At 36.7% G+C, this 25,567-nt stretch overlaps 1 protein-coding gene across 2 annotated transcripts in view; it reads left to right on the top strand.

The window, feature by feature from the left end:
• The first annotated feature begins 1,109 nt into the window (after positions 1-1,109).
• The window catches only part of ck (unconventional myosin-VIIa ck), a 46,036-nt gene continuing 21,578 nt past the window's right edge, over positions 1,110-25,567 (top strand). The window contains exons 1-2 of one of the 2 annotated variants that reach the window (XM_028300106.1): positions 1,110-1,133; positions 24,562-24,610. In XM_028300106.1, coding sequence (XP_028155907.1) covers positions 24,593-24,610 — 18 coding nt within the window. In that variant the 5' untranslated portion in view covers positions 1,110-1,133; positions 24,562-24,592. Of the gene's footprint in view, positions 1,134-1,222; positions 1,469-24,561; positions 24,611-25,567 lie in introns of those variants that run through there. The other variant, XM_028300105.1, reaches the window with a different exon arrangement.

The following is a 25,567-nucleotide window of genomic DNA, read 5'->3' as shown; positions in this document are numbered from 1 at the left end:
ATTATATTTATCCTGAAGCTACAAGATTTATAAAAACTACCTATATAAGACAAAATTGCTTCACATGAAGCCCACATTACATAGAAGCAAATTAATAAGATATGCATTGAATCATGATTATTCCCACAGAATAAAATAAAACCAACTAAAAATGAACTTTGAACGCAAAGATATAGGCGTTGAATGAAAAGAGGATGTAACATAACATTATTAACAAGTCTATTAGTATAAATAGCCGTTTATTAGTTATGTTGTTGTTAGGAAACAGACCTAATAATGCAAATTAGGGGCGCGCTAGACGAGACGCGCCCATGGTCATTGTCAACACAGATTATCAATTTTAATGGACGGATATTGAAGACGTTTTGCATAATCCAAATGCACCTGTTCAACTTATAAGTTTGACAGGTTTTCAACAGCTGTGGCCATATTTAGATGGCAGTTCCGTTAATGAGAATAACGACGCAATAAAATCAAGAAAATTTATATTCTTTTTAAAATTATTTCATGACGTAATTATGTGGCGGAATCGTGGGACAAGGGACTTCTTCTAAGGGATACGTTTACTAATGTAGGCAGGTACATTTGCTCAGCGTGATATTATGGGCTAAAGATTATATCAAATATAGGAAGAAGAGGAGAACGCAGAATAAAGTAAATATTTACTTAACCCAAAAATTTGGATATAACTTATAAATTTTCGGAATTATGAGGAAACTGTAGCTGGAAAAATAAGGCTTTCATTTACTGGTAGTGCCACCTAGGTAAAACTCTACAAATTAACAACTGTGGATAGAATGAACGACACAGGTGCTTTACTCGTTGCTAAGCACGATTCCTAATGATAAAAAAGAAACCTTTTTTAGCCAAATTTTACTTTTATGAAGCATAAAGTAATCGTAAATTTTAGAGTTAAAATTAAATGCCAAATCTTATTCACTGAAATTTGATCTATCGCAGGTTCAATTCTAGGTTGTACATAGCCTTTTCGTGTTGTATCAACAGATGGCAGTGTTGACGTTGCTAAAACAGTATAAGGCTTCTAAGGAATGACATTGCAGAGAAAGTAAACATTTCCTGCTTATTGGAATACAAATTTCGGGAATTGATTGTGCAAAAGTGTGTTTTTGAAGGTAAAGTGTATGTTTGGTGTTTGAGATGCTTTGTAAAGAAATGTGTTTGTAATGGCGGCAGCTGGCGTCGGTAAAGCAGCCGGGCCGGCGCGGCGGGCGCAGAGACACGCAAGCGCCCGCACAGGTAGGTTAAGATTCACGGTCCGTCGCACTTGATGCTCCCATGCACACTCGACGCGGCCCTCTCATACAACCTACACCGGGCGCACGCGAAATGCACGAGGATCGGCTATCGGTGGTGCTGTGAAGTGATCATACCAGTGATTGTTCAGTGCCAGTGCTTGTGACATGACGAGGACGGGCGTCTGATCCGGCGCACGCAGAGGATCTTAACGGTAAATTTCGTCAGATGATGTAACCTGGTGTTTACAGCGTCAGGTGATCTGGAGGCGGCCATCCTGGTCTAACGGTGAGCAGGCAGACAGCCCGTTCCAGTGCGCGCCCGCCGGTTTTCTTCCACGTCGCCTCTCTGTTTACTCGTGAAATATGACGACGGAGCTCAATCCGCCCGCGAGACACCAGCAGCCGGCTCATACGAAGTTTTCTTTAAAGAAAGTCGTGTTAGTTTTGACGGTTCAACTAAAATTTTATGGAATTAGGCGTCAGATTGTACCGTTGCGGAAGAAAGTTTAGAGATCGTTAATATGTAGGTTCTTCGCGTTCTAAAATCGGTTGGATCGTTTAAGAATCTTATTGGATTTTAATTGACGTCAAAACTGTGAATTATCGTCCGTGTTAATTACCGTTTTAAGCGTGTTATGCGTTAGTAACGAGACTATTGTGTTTCCGATCTGTAAATTGGTATTTATTTTTTTAAATTGAAGAGTCAGCTGTTCTCGTGGCTGGAAAAGAATCCATGGCATCGTTGCGAGCGCCGCGATGCGTATTCTCCTGATGAGACAATGGCGTGTCAAGTTCCCATAGAAAGTTGTAAACATTGGTCTCCGCGAAACCTCTGCATAGCCTATTTATTAATAACCATGGAAACAATAATGTGTATTGTGAATCTATTAACGTGGCTGTTACTTTTTCTTCAATCTATATTATATTACAAAGACCCTCGGCAGAATTTTGGATAGTAGGTACCTACCTGTTTTAGTACAGTATATGTTTATCAGAATTCTAAATTACCTACATTGCGTCTTTGTGGTCAAAAGGGGTTTAAAAGGTAAACAACATTGAAACTGGTTAAAGGTGCTGTCAACGGTAATGATACTCGTAGTTTCGCCAAAATGCCTTGTCCATTACTTATCAAAGAATAATTCCAACTTGCACAAGGCGGTTACTTAATAATTAAAAATAAATGCCAGCTTTAAAGTTCACGATAACTAAACGCTATTTCTGATGAAACGAAGAAAAAAAAGGACGGTCCGATTATAATTGCAAATGTCGTGTGTAATTAGCAAGTAGGCACCCAGCGGTACTAAATTCTTAGTTTTATTACGGTACAGATGGTCAATACGAAGTTTTATTACATTTGATGAGGTTTGCCGCCTCTAAAGTTTGTTTTTCGATACAACTAATTTTGGACCTCTAGACCCGCCATACAAAAGACTTCAACGAACCAGAATCTGATATAAGTAAATTTTGTAAATTTTTGATTCGATACCAAAACAAGACTCGGTAAATGTACCCTTTCAGTTCTTCGACATAAACTACCTGTTGCTACGTGCTCATGTGTGTATTTTTTACAATGTGTGTGTATCGACCGGACCCCGACTCCCGAACGGCAAAAAAAGACCGAACTGGCTTTTGATGCACAGAATCAATAAACGAGATTAAGGTGCTCGAAACCATATATTATGCTATGGCGAGTAAATATTTTGTTTGTCTCATAATAATGGCGGATCTTGATAAGATTTGCGATTTTCTATCTTAAACACCACAATGTACACCTGATTATTTCCAACTTCCTTATCCAATACATTCTATAAACACGTTTTTGTTGGATCTCGTAAAAAGTTGCCAATCCAATGTACTAGCTTAAGACTAGATGTGAACAAAAAGCTGTATAATACAAGAGAAATCTTCCTGTAAGTCATTCTAAGAGATAATTAGTTAAACTGATATAATATTAGCTAAACAATTACTAATTATCTACTAAGTTAAAAAGTTGTAGAAGTGGGATTTTTACAGGCTTAATTGCAAAAAATAAATGGCATTTATAACATTTAGTACGTGATTTTGTATTTCCCTGTTTCCGTGTTTTTCTATGTCGCTGTCACTTTTGCCAGAAAGGCTGATCCGATAATACCAGATAATGTTGTAAGAAAGTAAGTTCTGGTTTTGACAAAAATTAAACAAACGCGTGCATGTAACAAAGAAAATTAAAAAAAATCTGTCGAAATATCAGCAAAAAAGTTGTTATGATGTCGTCATCGCACATGTGACACGGATATCAGACCATAATATATCAGGCACGTAGGGACGTATGGAAAGTTCAAGGTACGTAAATGACGTAAAACCCTATGTTCATGCAATTCTCGCCTGTAATGATATAAAAACATGGCTTATATTGATTCAAATTGAATAGCAAGTTGTTGCAAAGATTGTCAACAACGTATTAATAGCAATGTTATGTTGATGTCCAACGCATTAGAAAACGTGAGCGAGTACCTATTTAGAGTATATGAAGACTGCACGCGAGAGGTGAAATAAGAATTAACAGTCTGGTGCAGTATTTGAAAACAAACATTACCATATTTTAGTGACAATTACAGAAACTAATTATTAACACCGTTAACGGATCAAGCCTCTCTAAGAAAAATAGAACTTGTATTATTAGTCCTTTTTATAAGTGCAATAAGATGACTAACACCAAAGCGAGCGTAATGCTTAGCAGAAATAACGGTCGAGTCATGTACGGTGCGGTATCGTCAAGCTACGAAAATAAATGACCACGATTTCTTATTTAACTCCGGTTAAACTTGTATCAGTGTTTTTGTTATTGAAGTAAGATCAAAACAGGATAAAATAAATTTTGCATAATTACATTAGTAATAAAATGAAATTTTATCAATGTATTTGCATAATTAAGACAATTTATTTACTTACTAGCTTTCCGCCCGCGGCTTCGCCCGCGTGGAATTTTGTCTGTCACAGAAAAACTTTATCGCGCGCGTCCCTGTTTCAAAAACCGGGATAAAAACTATCCTATGTTCTTTCCCGGGACTCAAACTATCTCTATGCCAAATTTCATCAAAATCGGTTGCGAGGTTTAAGCGGGAAAGCGTAACAGACAGACAGACAGACAGAGTTACTTTCGCATTTATAATATTAGTTGGGATTCAGTTGGATTATTCCAATATTGTTGAGTAGCTTCAGAATTTTCAGAATACCAGTTCTTTACTTAGCTATTTGGTTGTTTACAATATTTAATATCTCTATGAATAACATAGCGAGTAGTTCAGTAGCAAATTAAAATTTGTGTCACGGCTGTAAACAAATTCAAGTGACTTTACTGCGTCCAAATAAAATATTGTGTTAACTTTCACTGCAAGAGGGTCGTAAGCGCGCACGCAGCACGCGCGACTTACGAGCCGACACACGTGACCTGGAAAACAGACGAAATTCAACTCATCATGAATGGACAGTTCATAAAGAAAACTCTAGGTTACAAGGCACATTTTTTCAGCAAACACAACGATTAATGATTACAGTTGGCAATGATTTCGATGGAGTAAGTTGTTGTTAAATTGGGTACTTAGAGAAATGGAACTCTTGTTTAACTGCACGTGCTAACAAGCATTCCAAACATGTTCTTATTTTAGGTAACATTCTTAAAACAGCCTCAAAAGGTTCTTTTTCAATTTAGTATTAACATGGTAACAAGCTTGTCGTGGCTTCGTTTGTTTGACCTTTCTTGAGCAACACAATGGGATATTTCTTTGAATAATCACTTCTTTTTCTTCATCATTCATCTACCAATGAAATTAACAATAGGTGCTTCATAATAAAATAGTAATGAATGAATTTCAATATGTCCAAATTGTCCAATAACTTTACGCCACTGTATTGAAATAGTAAAGATTTCAAATGAGTCTGCTAGCAGAATAAACGATTTTACATAACGCACAATGATTCTAACACAGTTTTTCAGCAACATTCATTTCAATTTAAGATTAAAGTAAAAGTTACCATTTTCCTTTGTGTCTAATTCTTTTGTTATTTACGAATCTAACAAATCTTTTGCTGTTGCTACGTTACCACAAACGACCTTGTGATTATCTTTCTTGACAAAAGATGGCAATTACTTACGTGGTGTGAAGCCAAAGTTGATTGATGAGTAGGTAGACCAACATTAGCATCTTGCAACAACGATAATACCTAACAACAATCGAAACCGTTTAGCCGTTCAACAAAGGAAACGTCTCGGACTGTTTTGCAACGGTTTCCTGCACCATTATGCTAACTCTTACCGGTTTTTGTTATCATATCAAGTTTCCTCTCTCGCTGTTTACAAAATATTGAGCAAGAATAAAAACGGTGCATTGTGTTCCTACTTACTTGCACTATTATGTATTCTGTTTTGCCGCATATCGATGAAACAGAAATGGAATCGCGTATTTTGTTCTTGATATTTTCATGTATAAGCAGGATCCAATCAAGTCAAAGAAGAATGAAAATGAATAGATCTGTGATATTAGAAATAGTATTTTGATATCACAAATATCAACAAAAATACCATTTAGCTAGTCGGAATACTGTACATCTAATAAGTTATTGAGAATTCAACGATAGCAGCACGACGACGCGATGTAAGAACATACTATTAGTGATTGTAATAGATGACTATAATAATAAGTATATGTTCAAAGCCCTTGGGAAACCTTGTAACTGAGCGTGATGGTAATGCTCAAAGCCTTAATCAATAGCGGACTCAATGAACTGAGGCGAATGATGACGGGAAAGATTTGTTTGAATGCAAACACTTTGGTTTGGTTGTGAAAAAATATAATAACATTGATGTATGAATGTTTTGATCGCCCAAAACTAATATTGATTTCAAACTTTAGCAAGCCAAAGTGTATAATTCCCTGAAATACATTTACCCTTTTCAAACCGATAACATCTTTATTTTCCTTGTCCTTTCCGAAGTGTGTGAACTGTGAGGTGCCAATTAGAATAGTAAGGTGTGTTAAACCACACCAGAAAATTAAGACAGTGGGCTTAACGATAATGGACACACTCGTAGTATTTAGTATGGACGACATCAAATACCTACGTTGAGGTTGTCCATTTTACTAGGTATTTTAGAACTTATTTCAAATTATAAGGAAATTTGATCAAATTAGATGTTGTTTTTCAAAAAGCACATTAGATCTTCAGATGTCATTGATATTTCTAAAACAAAAACATACTATCACATATCATGTCATTATCGTTCAGGATCGGGAACTGAAAAATATACCGAGCATCAGTATAATTTGGAGACCAACCTCAATGAAGCGCAGAAGTATATAATTCACTACTCGTGTCTTGGATTTTCCGCATTTATGTAATTTATTTGAGGTGAGCCTTCTCTGCCCTCACTCTTAATGGTCCCTGAGACCAAGCATATACGCTAGTATTAGTAGTAGTAGTAGCTACATAGTCACTCGCTATCACCATGTTGACACAAGCCGTTCTCACTTCGCGTTGACTGACACGCTGCTGCGTTTGTTAAGTTTGACCTTAAGACAATGGAGTAAGATCAAAATTTTAATGAATGCCCCGGTGTGATGATATGCATTGTTCTAAATATTTAAAAATAAAAATAAATAAAATAAAATTAAAAATGTATTTATTGCCTTCGAACCATTAGACATAGGTTCTGATTAAGGCTTAAGTGAATCTACTAGCATAGAAATAGCATTTTTGTTTTGTCGGCATACGAATATAAAATAGGCTTCTAAATCAGTTCTTCAGCCTATAATTGGTAACACGATTTGAGAAATATATTATGATATTGACCACGAAGCTATGATCAAACTCTAAGAGGCCATCGATAATGATCATAATAATATAAAAAACCTGCTATTGAGACCTCGATGCACCAATAATCAACCAATCATCACCTTAAGTACTTATAATGATAAAAAGGTATAAGTATGTTTTTCTTTGTCGAGTTCTTTGCCATAAAAATAGCTCCCAGATTCCAATACACACTGAAAACCAGCGCCGTGGCCTTCGTCACCGTGGGCCACGGCATATGCTGAGTGGGGTCCCGTTGCAGTGGGCATCTGGTTGGTGAATGGGTGGCACTGCTCAGTTTACTCTTGTTTTTATTTTTTCTTCTTTTATTATTATGTGCCACTGTCATGTCTATGTAATTGCCTGTATTTGTGTGATGTCCACTGTAATAAATGTATCTTTCTTTCTTTCTTTCTTTCTTTCAATAATAGTGATTAAAATGACTTTCAAATTGTGTGTTCCCAATAGTAATCACTGCGGCAGAATTCAAACTATTTGAACCGCAAACGCGTGTAGTATGCGGGACGGTTGCGCGGGCGCACTAGCTGCGTACGTGACAGCGCGCGAGCCGAACACTTTCATCAATCTGACGAAAGCACTTATCACAAATCAAACTGTCCAAATGTGCCGCCAATATTTTAGGCTCAGAAAAAATGGTATTAAAATTACAAGAAAATATTACAGGTAATTTGAAATTAATCATTTAAGTTCGGTTATAAGCAGCTGAAATTCAAACGAAATCAAGAAAATTAAACATTTAAGCAGGGATCTTTAGATCTGCGTGTTTTTTTCTTATTCTGCCAAAGTTTATTTCAAAATCATAACGTAATAAATATACGTTACAAACTTTTCCTTGAAAGCTGCACTGGCGACTATGTATAATAAAAACCATATGATTAAATTTTCCTCTAAAAACACTTATTAGTAACGTGTGTGAAATGTTGCAGTTAAGCACGAAAGTATAATTCTCAGGAAAACAAGTTGTATGACACTTAATACAACTCCACGTCAAGGAAATGTTAACCATGCAGAGCTTACATAAAAACCGACTTGGTAAATACAGGTGAAATGTTTTACCTAATTAATGTTTATACTGAAGAAAAATTTACCTTTTTTTACCTTGGTCAAAACGCTGACATATCATGACTTATAAATGGCCAGACAATATACATTTTGAAGAAACAGAATGCCCGAAACTATCTTGAGATGCAGTATAAACATAAAAGGTACACTCTCGTGTTTATCTTTTAATCTTCACAAGTTCACAACATTTTAATTACCATGGGAATGCTAACTGTTGTAACTGAGACGAAAAAATAACAGTTTGATGGTACCGTAATGTTTATTGATAACAAACTATGTGTGAACATACAATCCGTTCTTACTTATACAAGTAGAAGAATAACTAAAAGTCATGTTAGTAAAACCCACCAGATGTTATCTTATAATTTTAATTAAAATGGCAATCATTGGTACTGTAACTTGGAATATTCTTGTTTCCCAATTATCAGATCTGAACACAAATGAGCAATAAAACGCTTTTTCTGTTGATTGCATTAAGATAAAGTATAAAATGTTATCTCATTCATTTCTAGCTCAGGTAAATAAAGATAATGTTAACGCAACTGAAGAATATGCCGTAGGTACCGAAAGTGCAAATCATGTTATGCAGATTTTGAAAATAAACTAAGTATTGTATCATTTCATGGTCTTGCAAAACCCACTTTGTTCATGAAGATAAAACACATCATCATCATTATCTTAAAAAAATATTCTAAGTGCGGAAGAGTACTTGCTTGATACTCGTTCGTGAGTATACATTGACGATAATCAAAATAGGACCTCAACATTACATTGTTAACAAGTTAAAGTCTAACAAAACAAAACCACAATCTCTTGACAACTATAATCATCCAATGTATCTTTGGATCAAGAAATTCAAAGCAAGATCTCAGCTTTAAAATGATTCCCAGTAACTACTTTGCGTCCATCAGACCAAGTGCACCCATTGCATCAGGCTGCATTGTAATTTGGATGAATGTCGTCTAATTGCGGTTGTTGTATCAATGCTCCGAGAATAATGTTTATTGTCTTAGATAGCAATGCAAAAACGCGTACGAAAGTGTAACAATCGCCCGTCTTTTTATTGGGATACCATTCTTCTGTAATTCTGTAATAGAGCTCGTTAAAGAATAATCTTAATTGTTAATAGTAATTAATACGACAGCAAGTGTTTTTAATCTAACAAACTTTGTACTTACCTAAACGTTTTATTGGTACTTTTATTTGATTTGTTTCTAAACAAAAGTATAAGATTATGATAATAATAGAAGTGGTGGACATTTTTCACGCTTACAATTTGTATGTATGTACCTACTGCTGCCCGATTACGCTAATTTTTAACGTCTCCAATACAGACGCGCTTCTTCGATTTCTTCGATTCTGCGATACGGATTGGTCAAAACAGCTGACGTCAGCTGGAGCTGGAGACGTTAAAAATTAGCGCAATCGGGGCCCTGAGCTTACCTGACTCAGTATTGGCGATATAATGTCTCCCATATGTTCATGATTCTTTTGTATTATCACTGTCCACTGCTGAACATAGGCCTCCCCCAATGATTTCCACAATGGCCGGTTGGTTGATGGCGGCCTGCATCCAGCGCCTTCCCGCTACCTTTATGAGGTCGTCGTTCTTTTGTATTATAATACAAATAATAAATCTTAAATAATAAATTATAAATAATAAATCTATTACCTACTAGCTGACCCGGCGAACTCTGTTCCGCCTTAAAGGCAATAAATAAACCATCGCAATTTTTCCTTATTTGCTCACCGTTTAGACCTACCCTGGACTACGACAAACATTTTAAAACCAAGAGTTTTAGTCAGACTAACGAACATCGATAGAAGATAGAAGATGTTAGAATTTTTCGAATACACTTTAAATTAATGTCCTAAATGTATTTACTGCACATAAATTCTCATATTGCACCGCACCGTGACGTGGATCCGTATCGAATGGTCACGCACGACTAGCTTCGCTTCCTGACTCCTGCAGGAAATTGCCACCTCGAGGGCGCTACACCCGTCCTACATACGCGTGGTGTATGAAACATGTATGAAACTGACTCATGCTTGCACGGGAAAACATATTTACACGGGTAGATTACGCAGATTAGAGTTAAGCATCTACATCATCATGATCTCGAACCCAAGTCTCGAACCCATTAACTTAAAAGTAGCGTTTGTTATAATAGGCAAGTTTCCTAAAAAAATTTTTTAGTCCGTCAATTTTAATATAAAAAAATATTGGACTCATATAATTTTAATTGTCAATCAAACAAACAAATAATTACAAAGTTATAGTTCATTGAAGTTCTGCGCGACGTCATAAAGTGCTGCACTTTTACGCACTCACTGACGTCACGGGCCTTTTCTTTAGAACTTTGGCACGCTTTATCTCTTTACATTTTCATTAGTTTTAAAAAGTGAAAAATAGGTGTCAAGTAGTTTTTGATAAGCTAACTGACGGACTAATTAAAACTCTTACTTTTTTACCCAGAAAACATCCCTATTCTAACGTTCTATCTAACTCTTACGTTCCTTTTAAAATGAAAAATTTAAATCATAATCTTAAAAATTTGAGACAAAATTTTGAAATATGGCGCGTTGAAGTCTTTTCTTTTGAAGAGCTCAAAACTTTTAAAAGTCTGTTTTTAAAACAACTTTTACTTACTAAATTATTTTCAGTATAAATAATAATTTCCCTGCCCATCCATGCTGACTATCATTTGCAAATGTAAACACTCGCAAGAGGTCTCTACAATGTCGATTTCAATAGTAACGGATGTTGCGAAATACTCGTACTTATCAAAGTGGTGGTTACTCACAAACCATAGTGACCACAAAGAAGTGGGGACATAGCTAGAGGCAGGCGACCCGTGACCGCAGGTGCGGGTCACGGCTGCGCGGGCGCGGTAAACAACGATTCGTGCTAGTGTTGCCAGGCGTCTGGAAAAGGCAGGACAAAGACAGGTTTTTTGGTTTTTGGTTGAGTTTCGGTCAAATTACATGATGTTCGGCCTTTGTTAGGCCATTTTGGCCAGTTTTTAAGCATTCGTCATATGATGGTTTCGGCTACGCAACAGCCTCATCTTGTAATGCAAGCGCAAGCAAGATGTAAATGTATGCTCTCAGACCCGCTGCCTTTGCCACTCTAGATCTCCACCCAAATTTATTCATCATCATCATCTCAGCCATAGGACGTCCACTACTGAACATAGGCGTCCCCCAATGCTTTTCATGTTGCCCGGTTGGTAGCGGCCTGCGTCAAGCGCCTTCCTGCTACCTTTATGATGTCGTCGGTCCACCTTGTGGGTGGACGACCCACGCTGCGTTTTCCAGTACGCGGCCTCCACTCCAGAACTTTGCTGCCCCATCGGCCTTCAGTTCTGCGTACTATCTGCCCTGCCCATTGCCACTTCAGCTTGCTAATCCGTCGAGCTATGTCAGCGACTTTAGATCGTTTACGGGATCTCCTCATTTCTGATTCGATCAAAAGTCACTTTGGCAATTTTGACTAATATCTGGCTAAACTAACTGATATGAAGGGGTATGTCCTGTTTTCGATTTTAAGCCCTGGAAACCCTATTCATGCCAGAGGCTGCTGGTCAGTACGGGCCACGCTTTCATGTGCCGTATGCTTTCAACTTTGAATGTTCCTTGCAATTTCGGCCAACGACCTCTGCTGGTCAAATAGTGCGTGAACTGTATGTATGAGTATCTACCAAAGCATCATTGGTATTGTGGATAGCTAATCGCAAAATAGAATACGATGTACCTAGGTAAAATACAAGTGCTTACAAATGCTTGATGCCCATTGTTTAAGTCTCTACATAAAGAGGTTTTGAAATTATTGTCATGGTGTTTCGGTCGGTATCAATCTTTTAAAATAGAAAAGTTCTCCAACTCGTTCCAAATGGGCCGTAGGTTTGTGTTCCGAGTTGGTAAATTAGTATTTTTATTTGGTGCCAGGGCTTACGGAGAGGGATGTTGGGACTTCGTCTAGTTTCAAAATAAGCTGAATACTTAAGACACAATAAAATCCATAGAGTTGAAATTAAAAATCAATAGAGTAAAATCACTGACTGCTTATGTGCTTACTATAATGGTTTTCGGCTGACACGGGGACGCATTCCGACATCTACAAAGTGGTTGCGGTTTAAAACCCGCAAAGTGCGCGAACCTGCGCAATGCACCAGATGCAAGTGCGCGCATCTGTCTGTGCGCAACCGTTAGATAGCGGGCTGCGCGTACGACGAATACGGCCCTAATGAGTGGCTCACATCCTTGTTGCCAGCACGTGGCATACTTGAGAGGTTGCTAAATTATCGTGGATTTTTCTGGGAAAGTGATAGATTTACTTAAAGTGAGTAGCACACATTTGGTAAAATAACGTAAGTAGTACGTTGACATCTTATGTAACCATTATCATCATCAACAGCCCTTTACAGTCCACTGCTGGACTATGAGCCTCCTCCGCTATAGTGGGGGGCTTTAATAAAAATAATAAATAAATAAAAATTCTTTATTTCAGACAATTTTTAAAAGTCCATATTAAACGGGTTCGAAAATAATTTGCTATAATCCCCACGCATGCCAGGCGGGTTGGAGATCGCTTTTAAAAAAAGTTAATGTTTTTCAGAGAGCGCTGTGCCCGTTCTCTGTTTGATGTGTAGTCCCTATTTAAGTTGCCTCTTACGACATCCGCGGGAAGAGTAGGGGTTGGTGATAGTGTTCCCGAGGCCTATAGGCTTTTAGGCTTTTTTTTAAGGCTAGCCTACGAATTAGGGGCTACAGCGGGAAAAAAGCCTAAAAAGTCTTTTAGGCCTTTAGGCTAGGCCTTTTTCATAGCCTTTTTTTTGTCCACCCGATTACTATAGGCTTTTGGCCTTTTTGTAGGCTAGGCGCATATTTAAAAGGCTTAAAAGGCTAAAAAACCTATAAAGGTTTTTAGTCCTTTAGGCTAGGTCTATTTTATTTATTTTTAATCTTTTTATTCGACTGTATGTATTTTTTTTCTATGTATGTTCACCGATTACTCCGTCAATTTCGTGGACCGTGAATTTTGTAGGGAATATTATTTTACACTAGACATGAAGAATATGGTCTCAATGTACTGCCTACCTTCGGTGGTAACATCAAGGTAATAATTAGTTAACTAAAAAGCAAGAAATAAGTTAAATTTTATAAAAAAAAATATATAAAAAAAGAAATTATATATTTTGGAAACAATGTATAACGTTTTTATTTAATTTGAAAATAAATGCAATACAAAAATACTTGTTTAATTCATACTAAGCCATAACCTGAATAATGGCTATAGCCTTATAATAAGCCTACTACTAAAAACAGACTTTAGTCGGAAATAAAGCCTAAAAGGCTATTTAGGCCTATAGGTCTTTTTCTACTCTGCCGTAACCACACGACATCTTATGTAACAGGTGCTATTTTCAGCCAACTTATTGTATTCGCATGCATACTGAAAAGATACATAAATAACGTTAATTTGTAGCATGTTGCCGTGTCGCAAAGCGTCAAATAAATTAAAATATTTTATAGACAAGCCTAATAAATAAGAACATCAAAGTCTGTAGAAATTAATTAGGTATGAAATATAATATGAATGACTATTGCGTATCGACATGAGTCGGCGTTAGGAACAGTAAATCTTATCATTTCAGCTTCAGCTGTATCTGAAATAGTTTCAGACAAACCTCCGAGAAATTAAAAGATATTTTAATTTTATATTGCATTTTACTTTCATGTCCATAATCATTGATTAGTAGCTCTACCTCTAACTAAATGAATGTTAATGTTTCATCCGTGTTTTAACAGATTTTTATTACTTTTCTCCTAAATTATAAATTAATTATAAACTCAATCTTTAAATTATAAAATCTTCTCCTACACTGCCAGTCAGCCAGGTTATGGAGACCTGATTTTTGCTTAATATGTAGTTGTCTTTTACAACATCGGGAAGAGTGGTGGTGGTCTTATTCTATATTATTTTAATTCGTGACGTCAAAGCATTACAGTAGTGGTAGAGTGGTTTTACTTTTATTTTTAGCCAAGATTCGTCGTAATTTGAAAACATGCGTGACAAGTCGTGCTGGAATCCCAACCTAACAAGTGTAATAATTAATAATTTACTGCACAATTAATTAGGCAGACGAATAAAATCGACACGAATTAATTTGCCAAGGTATTTTATTATTCTTGATATGCAGAACGAGTTTATTGTTTGTTTAATTAAAGATGAAATTAATTTGGAACTGCTCAAATTCTTAAACTGATTCTAAGTCCACTTTTAAAGGACAGTTAATATGAAACTTTTAAATTCCATTAAATGATTACTAAATTATATCGAAACTAATAAACTTATGCACTTTCTCAAACATACATAATATTTGAATTCAAATTTATTGTAGATGCAAGCAGATCCAATATTTATTTCATGCGATACAATATTAGAAAGTTAGAAATGTTAATGTCTTTGCTCTATAACACTTAGAATTATCATTGATACATTTCTCTTTCACTTTAAGATAACTTTTCGGACTTAATAATCGTTAAATCTACAATATAGAGTTGTTTACATTCCGAATTCACATGACTTTCATTTTAATATTATGATTTCTGTTGACAGTTCATTTACCTACTTTCTAAATTATTTTTATAAATGTTTTATCGTAAGTTTATGCATTTGTATTTAGTACATCCTAGAACGTTCTACAATCCTGTCTACTGTTAGATATCCCTTGCCCCTTGCTAGGGTAGAGAAACAAGAACGTGGAAACTGAACCCTTAGGCTGGGTAGCACCATCTTACATTAACTTTAGCAAACGTCAGAAGTCTGTCAACCAAACTCCATACATAAAACACCGCTAACTAAACTCTAAAGTCTGACTATTAAGTCACGGTTATAATCAATTGGTGCAACTTAGCCTTGGTCTGGTAAAGTTTTCAATTTACTTACCATAAGTACTTACGTATATGTATCTAAATATCTAAATTCTTTCCCAACACAAGCAAAACTGGTTGCTTAATGGGAAGCCCCAAATACTTGTAATGAAAAATGTGTAAAAGTTACCGAAATAAACTTTATTATTATTATTATTATTATTATCTGGATAATCCCTGCACAATGACCGTTTAAGCGATCCAATTATAACTGGCAGTACGGCACACAACTTACGATTACAATTACGTAACGTATTTTTGTGGCCCTCGCTAAAATGGGTCTTATTTCGTTGGTAGTAAGTGTGGCTCTAACTGTATAGCTTGTCGTCACCGCCCAGGAGATGAACGGCCCGCAGATAAAGGACTTCCGTCGCGATTAGTTCCGCTGCTCACTTACACACGTGCGCGTACGCCGGCTAATGTGCGCGAGAGGGTAGCGCATTTTCTTACATAAANTCTCCAATACAGACGCGCTTCTTCGATTTCTTCGATTCTGCGATACGGATTGGTCAAAACAGCTGACGTCAGCTGGAGCTGGAGACGTTAAAAATTAGCGCAATCGGGGCCCTGAGCTTACCTGACTCAGTATTGGCGATATAATGTCTCCCATATGTTCATGATTCTTTTGTATTATCACTGTCCACTGCTGAACATAGGCCTCCCCCAATGATTTCCACAATGGCCGGTTGGTTGATGGCGGCCTGCATCCAGCGCCTTCCCGCTACCTTTATGAGGTCGTCGTTCTTTTGTATTATAATAAATCTATTACCTACTAGCTGACCCGGCGAACTCTGTTCCGCCTTAAAGGCAATAAATAAGCCATCGCAATTTTTCCTTATTTGCTCACCGTTTAGACCTACCCTGGACTACGACAAACATTTTAAAACCAAGAGTTTTAGTCAGACTAACGAACATCGATAGAAGATGTTAGAAATTTTCGAATACACTTTAAATTAATGTCCTAAATGTATTTACTGCACATAAATTCTCATATTGCACCGCACCGTGACGTGGATCCGTATCGAATGGTCACGCACGACTAGCTTCGCTTCCTGACTCCTGCAGGAAATTGCCACCTCGAGGGCGCTACACCCGTCCTACATACGTGTGGTGTATGAAACATGTATGAAACTGACTCATGCTTGCACGGGAAAACATATTTACACGGGTAGATTAAGTAGATTAGAGTTAAGCATCTACATCATCATGATCTCGAACCTATTAACTTCAAAGTAGCGTTATAGTTGTAACCTCTAAGTAATGTATTATTAACTATGTTATGCTCTTAAAATTTCGAGACAAAATTATGAATTAATGAATTAAATTTTTGACGCGTTGAAATCTTTTCTTTTGAAGTGCTCAAAACTTTATAAACTCTGTTGACACCTTTTAGTCATTAAATTATTTTCAGAATAATAATTTCCCTGTTCATAACGACTATCAGCATGTAATTTTAAATAATGATTTGCAAATGTAAACAATCGCAAGAGGTCTCTACAATGTCGATTTCAATAGTAACGGATGTTGCGAAATACTCTACTTATCAAAGTGGTGGTTACTCACAAACCATAGTGACCACAAAGAAGTGGGTACATAACTAGAGGCAGGCGACCCGTGACCGCAGGTGCGGGTCACGGCTGCGCGGGCGCGGTACACAACGATTCGTGCTAGCGTTGCCAGGCGTCAGGAAAAGGCAGGACAACGACAGGGTTTTTGGTTGGGTGTCCGGCCAAAATAGATGATGTCTGGCATGTCCGGCCTTTGTTAGGCCATTGTGACCAGTTTAAACATTCGTCATGTATTGGTTTCGGCTCAGCAACAGCCTCATCTTGTAATGCAAGCGCAAGCAAGATGTAAATGTATGCTCTCAGACCCGCTGCCTTTGCCACTCTACCCAAATTTAGTCATCATCTCTGCCATAGGACGTCCACTACTGAACATAGGCATCCCCCAATGCTTTTCATGTTGCCCGGTTAGTAGCGGCCTGCGTCCAGCGCCTCCACTCCAGAACTTTGCTGCACCATCGGCCTTCACTTCTGCGTACTATGTGCCCTGCTCATTGCCACTTCAGCTTGCTAATCCGTCGGGCTATGTCAGCGACTTTAGTTCGTTTACGGATCTCCTCATTTTATTTTATTTTTTTATTTATTTTAGCTTTTCAACAATGAGTACACTATTAAGATTTAAAATACACAACCAAAATTACATGTATAAGTGCCCCATCACTTAAAGAAAAGCACTGCATTTCTGATTCGATCAAAAGTCACTTTGGCAATTTTGACTGATATCTGACTAAACTAACTGATATAAAGTGGTTTGTCCTGTTTTCAATCTTAAGCCCTGGCAACCCTATTCATGCCAGAGGTCCCCTGTGCTGGTCAGTACGGACCACGCTTTCATGTGCCGTATGCTTTCAACTTTGAATGTTCCTTGCAATTTCGGCCAACGACCTCTGCTGGTCAAATAGTGCGTGAATTGTATGTATGAGTATCTACCAAAGCATCATTGGTATTGTTGATAGATAATCGCAAAATCGAATACGATGTACTTAGGTCAAATACAAATGTGCTTACAAATGCTTGATGCCCATTGTTTAAGGCTCTACAAAAAGAGGCTTTGAAATTATTGTCATGATGTCGCGTCGGTATCAATCTTTTTAAATAAAAAAGTTCCCCAAGTAGTTCCAAATGGTAGGTTTGTGGTCCGAGTTGGTAAATTAGTCTTTTTATTTGGTGCCAGGGCTCACGGAAAAGGATGTTGGGACTACATCTAGATTCAAAATAAGCTAAATACTTAAGACACAATAAAATCCATAGAGTTGAAATTAAAAATCAATAGAGTAAAATCACTGACTGCTTATGTGCTTACTATAATGGTTTTCGGCTGACACGGATTCCGACATCTACAAAGTGGTTGCGGTTTAAAACCCGCAAAGTGCGCGAACCTGCGCAATGCACCAGATGCAAGTGCGCGCATCTGTCTGTGCGCAACCGTTAGATAGCGGGCTGCGCGTACGACGAATACGGCCCTGATGAGTGGCTCACATCCTTGTTGCCAGCACGTGGCATACTTGAGAGGTTGCTAAATTATAGTGGAGTTTTCTGGGAAAGTGATAGATTTACTTAAATTGAGTAGCACCCATTTGGTAAAATAATGTAGTAGTAGGTACGTTGACATCTTATGTAATAATTATCACCATCAACAGCCCTTTACAGTCCACTGCTGGACTATGAGCCTCCTCCGCTATAGTGGGGGGTTTTGCTATAATCCCCACGCTTGGCAGGCGGGTTGGAGATCGCAGTTTAAAAAATGATGTTTTTGTTCTCTGTTTGATGTGTAGTCCCTATATAAGTCGCCCCTTACGACACCCGCGGGAAGAGTATGGGTTGGTGACAAATGTATTCTACTCTGCCGTAACCACACGACATCATGTAACAGGTGCTATTTTCAGCCAACTTATTGTATTCGCATGCATACTGAAAAGATACATAAATAACGTTAATTTGTAGCATGTTGCCGTGTCGCAAAGCGTCAAATAAATTAAAATATTTTATAGACAAGCCTAATAAATAAGTACATCAGTCTGTAGAAATTAATTAGGTATGAAATATAATATGAATGACTATTGCGTATCGACATGAGTCGGCGTTAGGAACAGTAAATCTTATCATTTCAGCTTCATTTAAGTCGGCCGTTTGGTGTAGTGGTTCAGAACGGACTACTATGCCGAGAGGTCCCGGGTTCGATTCCCGGCCGGGCAGAAATTGAAATGATAAATTTTAATTTCTGTGACGGGTCTGGGTGTGACATAATATGTATGTATTTAAAAAAAAATAAAAAATTATATAAGTAGTATACCCGTTAAGCTAGCACCCATAACACAAGCATTAAGTTGCTTACTTTGGGGCTAGCTGGCGCTGTGTGAAATTGTCCAAAGATTTATTTATTTATTTAGCTTCAGCTGTATCTGAAATTGTTTCAGACAAACCTCCGAGAAATTATAAGATATTTTAATTTTATATTGCATTTTACTTTCATGTCCATAATCATTGATTAGTAGCTCTACCTCTAAATGAATGTTAATGTTTCATCCGAGTTTTATTTTTTTTACAGAATTTTATTACTTTTCCCCTAAATTATAAATTAATTGTAAATTCCATCTTTAAATTGTAAAATCTTCTCCTACACTTCCAGTCAGCCAGATTGTGGCTGACCTGATTTTCGCTTAATATGTAGGTAGTTGTCTTTACAACATCCACGGGAAGAGTGGTGGTGTTCTTATTATATATGTATTATGTTAATTCGTGACGTCACAGCATTACAGTAGTTGTAGAGTGGCTTAACTTTTATTTTTAGCTAAGATTCGTCGTAATTTGAAAACATGCGTGACGAGTCGTGCTGGAATCCCAACCTAACAAGTGTAATAATTAATAATTTACTGCACAATTAATTAGGCAGACGAATACAATCGACACGAATTAATTTGCCAAGGTATTTTATTATTCTTGATATGCAGAACGAGTTTATTGTTTGTTTAATTAAAGATGAAATTAATTTGGGACTGCTCAAATTCTTAAACTGAGACCTAAGACCACTTTTATTACGAAAAGGACAGTTAATATGAAACTTTTAAAGTCCATTGAATAATTACTTAATTATATCGAAACTAATAAACTTATGCACTTTCTCAAACATACATAATATTTGAATTTAAATTTATTGTAGATGCAAGCAGATCCAATATTTATTTCATGCGATACAATATTAGAAAGTTAAAAATGTTAATGTCTTTGCTCTATAACACTTATAATTATCATTGATACATTTCTCTTTCACTTTAAGATAACTTTTCGGACTTAATAATCGTTAAATCTACAATATAGAGTTGTTTGCATTCCGAATTTCCGAATTCACATAACTTTCATTTTAATATTATTATTTCTGTTGACAGTTCATTTACCTACTTTATAAATTATTTTTATAAATGTTTTATCTTAATTTTATCTATTTGTATTTAGTAATGTCCTAGATCTTTCTACTGTCCTGTCTACTGTTAGAGATATTTAACAGTAGTAACAGTAAGGGATACCTTGCCCCTTGCTAGGGTAGAGAAACACTAGAATGTGGAAACTAAACCCTTAGGCTGGGTACACCATCTTTCATTAACTTTAGCAAACGTCAGAAACACCGACTATGGATAACCATAGTAGACTCTAAACTTTAAAGTCTGACTATAAAGTCACGTTAAAATAAAGTGTTGCAACTCAACCTTTTACGACAAGTACTTATATGTATCTAAATATCTGGATAATCCCTGCACAATGACCGTTTAAGCGATCCAATTATAACTGGCAGTACGGCACACAACTTACGGCATTACAAGTTGATTACAATTACGTAGTAGCGTACTTTTGTGGCCCTCGCTAAAATGGGTCTTATTTCGTTGGCAGTAAGTGTGGCTCTAACTGTATAGCTTGTCGTCACCGCCCAGGAGATGAACGGCCCGCAGATAAAGGACTTCCGTCGCGATTAGTTCCGCTGCTCACTTACACACGTGCGCGTACGCCGGCTAATGTGCGCGAGAGCACGCATTGTACACTCAGCATCATAAATCTACTGTTTATACATAAGTTACATTTTTTTGCCATTCTTCTTATGAGTGATAATAGGTACTCAAAGTCAAACTCTATCAACGAGAAAGCAATATTTTTCTGTTCCATGTTTACTCTGATTTTCTTTTGTTGGACAGATATTCACGTTACAATGTTTTGAATAAGTAAATGTAAAGACTAATGTGTGAGGTGTGGTCATATGCATATACTTCCAAGTATAATCTTGTACCATGACGTCAGACTTGACCAGTGTCTCTACCTACAGTAGACTACAATACAGTAAACAAAAGTTACAGATTACAGAGCTGCAGAGGTAACAATACTGTTGACATCAGACCATTTTCTTGTTGCGGAATCGCCTCTATTACAACTACATTAAGAATTAGTGTTTATGTTGATGTGCTGCCGACTGTACCATAAGTCGCACAGATCTAGTTTCGATCACGGTTACCACCATGACTAATGGGTTAAGTTTTGATGGTTTCTTTGTGTGAACTACAAAAGTATTATGACGTAAGAGTCCATTTTTTCCGCCTTTACCTTGATTTTTGCATTTTCCTTATTTTATTCTGAACTTGACTGTAGATTGAAAAAGCTATGTAAGATTATTACTGAGAATTTGTCATGGCAACTCACACTAAAGTATCTATTAAATACAAAACACTGTCAATACGATAAATAAACTATAAATGATTAGTAATTTACATATTTATGCTTCAATACAATAGTTATTTATGTACACGAGCAAAAACATAGCGACCTTAGCCTCAATGAACCCGCATTGTTCTTGTTGCTGGCGCGCTGTGAAATCGGTCATATTTACAATACTTCAAGAATTCCTAAGATATTTTATGTATTTTTTAAACGTACTAAATAATCGTCATGAAATAACATCAAGTAAACTTATGTTATGAGCTTAAATAACAAGATTTAAGTAATTTAATTAGTAACCTACCTACTTATCTGTATTAGATATTTTGTTATAATTATAGAAGCATCATCATATTTCGTTTGTTCTTTTAATATTTGCACTTTTGAAAGCTTTTAAACAAAATGGCTGAAAATATGCTTAAAAATATCGCAGGAATCTAAACTGTTTAGTTTAGATTCAAAAATTCAATAATACTACGACTTGCAATACTACAACGTTTTGAACACCATCGAATAAGCCATCAATTTAAGCAAAAACAAAGGAGTGTTGAAGTGCGTGTACGCATCCAGCGTGACTGTAGGGATGTGCATCTTTGTGCAAGATATCCTAAGTACATAAATCACATCACCATTGTTAAAACAGTTAAGTGGATCTTTAACAATCGAATAGAGGATCCATTTATTACATTTTGCCTTTTTCGTTTGCACAGTTTACTTAGTGAATATCTCTATTTGACTGCTTTGCTAAGTGCTCTAGTTAGCATCTACGACATATTTCAGCATCATTGCATTGTATATTATATTAGATCTTCGCGATGTAGAGTCAATTTTTATATAATCGAATGATTTTGCGACTTATTATGACGTTTATATCAGCAAACAATTAGCACAATAATTGCAGGCACATGACTCAGAGCCTTAACACTTCGACAGTCCAGGGTCACGACAAGTGTTTTACAATTGTATGGCTTTTGAGAATAGAGGTGTTTACATATTACCTACTTCAGCATCGTTCAAACAAACTTTACGGGTTTTCCAATTATTTTTTTTTCAGTAATTCAGTATCAGGATGTCCAGATTCGAAGAAACTATTTGACGAAGAAGTGCTAAGTCTGAGCTAAGCTACAGTGTAATGGCGGAAAATAAACCACAACAAAAGTGTTAATTTGTTCAAGAGCAGTGCACATAATTTGCTTAAGTCGTGTCGCGCCGTTTAGCGAGTCAAGTGGCCGGTGATGCAACGCTGCACGCTCGACTGCATGACGGCGGACGGTGGCAGTGCCATTATGTTAGGAACGTTACGACGAATTACGCGACACTCGTTAAGTCATGTCGATCTTAATCCTCCGTTATCGAGCTAGCCGATGAGAATTAACGCAGTGATATAACATGCGATACGTGAAAATCAATGACGTTTATTATCGAGCAGCAAAATCATTAAAACGAATTATTAAGAGAGAGCAGAGCTTTTATCCACGTCGGTTGACGGTTTCCTTCAAAAATTTGGGTCAACCAAAATATAGCACAAAGAGAAGATGCTGTGATAATACTAGGGAAACAGCAGGATGTGCAAAGAAACAGTCTCTATACGATAGATCTGTGCGCTAGATATCCATCATGGGAAGCCATCCGGTAGGTTGATTGAAATCGATGTATAAGTACCTACTTATTTAAAAAAAATGTGATAAAATGTGATATGAAAGCTTCGATAAAAGGGGTACTTATTGGAAGACAATTTTCACTCCGATAGTCTAGTAAAGGCGTGCCAATAACCTTCCGAATTCATCTTGTAGTATAGTTCCTTACAGCAGAGTAGTATCATATCAGTTACTTTGATAAAGCCGATTTTATTGCTTTGGAAAGCGAAAGTATAAGAGACTGATGTCCCCAATAATAGAAGACACAAGATACATGTGTGTCTAGACTGCAAATAAGACAACAGGCATGTGACAGGCGAGTCCGAAGCCTGTTTACACACTGTCTCGTCTAGGTTGCCTAAGTTTAAAAAAGAAAGTGTGTCGCTGGTCAGTCTCTACAAGGAATCAATAAAGACTATCTCTAATCGCTCGTGAAAGGCATCACATTATTGTTTGTGTCTACTGTATTTGCGTGTAGACCTGTGTGTCTCTCTGTAGACAATGTACGAGTAATATTCATTACACTAGATGTGCCCGCGACTTCGTACGCGTGAAAGTAGTTTGAATAATATTTCCCGTTTTTGCAACATTTTTCAAATTAGACCAGTTGCAGTAGATCCTGAGATTAGCGCGTTTAACCAAACAAAAAAACAAACTATTCAGCTTAATAATATTAGTATAGATTATAGAATATACCAAACCAACGCGAATTGATCGCGAATTTATCGGCCACGAAAATTTCATTAATAGGTAAAGTATAGAGGTGTTAAAATGTGTTACGATTACTATACGAGTGTTTATAAGTCAAAAGATGGATATTGAGAAGCGAAGCAATAACATAATAATAACACAGCAGTTATTAGAGAGAGAACTTATACACTCAACATCAAATAAACCGCACCTTTCGCGACGCGAACTTTAAAGATTTTCTTCTGACACAATCATGGTGCCCCAACAATATTGGTGTTATTTGAAAGCCCAATAAATATCCTTAAAGAAAAACACATTTAATTTCTTAATAAACGATTAACATATACCGTAAATGTGATTTGAAAAAAGACCTCACTTTGGGCTCACCTCTGGGATCAATTAATATATAAAACCAAATAATAGGCTATAAAACCAAATAATGATCACAAGTGTCCTCTTTAACAGATGGATAGCGATTAATCCCAACTTAACAGTTTTATAGCCATAAAAGTTGGCTCAAGCGTAACTACCTATTTTTTGAAGAAGTGACTCTGGATCCTTCTAAAGACACATTTTTGGGGTAAAAACCTTTCCTTTAATGAAATGAAGTTTAGAACTAGGCTTTCAAATGGTACCAATGTTGGTGGGAAGTGGGGATGCATACGTTTGATAAGTGCTTGTCGCGGGAGGTGCGATTTATTTGATGCCGAGTGTATGAATAAATTACTTGAGGGAAAACATATTATGTAAATGGATAAATCCTATCATCGTTTACCTAATGGTGTATTATAACATCGTTTATCGTTAATTGATTATTCAAGTTCTTGCTTAGTGCATCGCGTTAACGATCATTTTCTATTACAGATCGGGCCTGTGACCACATGCCGCCGTCATCATGGTGATCGTCACTAGGGTGAGTAATGTTTATAACTTGTTTTAAATTAGATTTATCTTTTAACTCTTGTGTACCTTGCTTGGGATTAAAGTGAATGCGTCAATCATTACATACGATATACACATCAATGCAAAACTATTGACTTTAGTGATTGGTTTACAACATCTTTGTAAAATAATATGAGGTCAATTCATAAAACATTAAGCTCTCGAGTACTTTTCTCTTTGCTGAGGATCGTATGTCGTTGCGCGTCTACTTTCTTTTAGCTTCGAAATCATTTCCCTAAGTGTGAAGTCTTAATTCCCACTTATCTTCATAAATGAAGACACCACCACGTGTCATGTCATATTAGATTAGAAATCTTCAATGTAATTTGTACATCTTCACTCGAAAGTAAATGGGTGAAATCACGACAATTTGTGGTATAAAACATAGTATGCACTTAGTACCTAGATTACATAAAACTAACATTGAAATGGAAATGCTGCCTCAGTTTGTGGCTAAAACCATTCGCTTGCAGAGCCATTGGTCAAACTAACCACTGAGCTAATACACAATATCGGTAGATATAGACATTTTTCATGCGATTTTTACGCAATGAGCCGGGGTGGGCAGTAGAACTCTACAAAAACGTAACGCAAACGTTTACTAGTAACAAGAAATTTGAATTAACATTCAGACTAACGTAACGATACATACTTGCACCAAATGAAAATTCCAAACATTTTCTTTTTCAAAAGCTTCATGACACCCCTGTATACATTTACTGTAAGTAGTATTATGTAGAAACTAGAAACCGAAGCTAAGGCTGTCATATGAAACATTGATATGGCATGCAATCAGAGGAAATGTGCATTCCTCTAGGAAACCGACGGCTTAAGTACCTCCGATTGCATGCTAATGCAGCTGCATAAGGAGTCGGCAAATTGCAGACATTTGCTCACAACCTCGTAACTGTTGGACAAGTTTACAAAT

Source organism: Ostrinia furnacalis, unplaced genomic scaffold, assembly GCF_004193835.3.
Source record: "Ostrinia furnacalis isolate ACB-3 unplaced genomic scaffold, ASM419383v2 OfSCF0694, whole genome shotgun sequence".
Lineage (NCBI taxonomy): Eukaryota > Metazoa > Arthropoda > Insecta > Lepidoptera > Crambidae > Ostrinia > Ostrinia furnacalis.
Note: the sequence above shows the minus strand (reverse complement) of the source record. Positions and strands in the feature narration are given on the sequence as shown.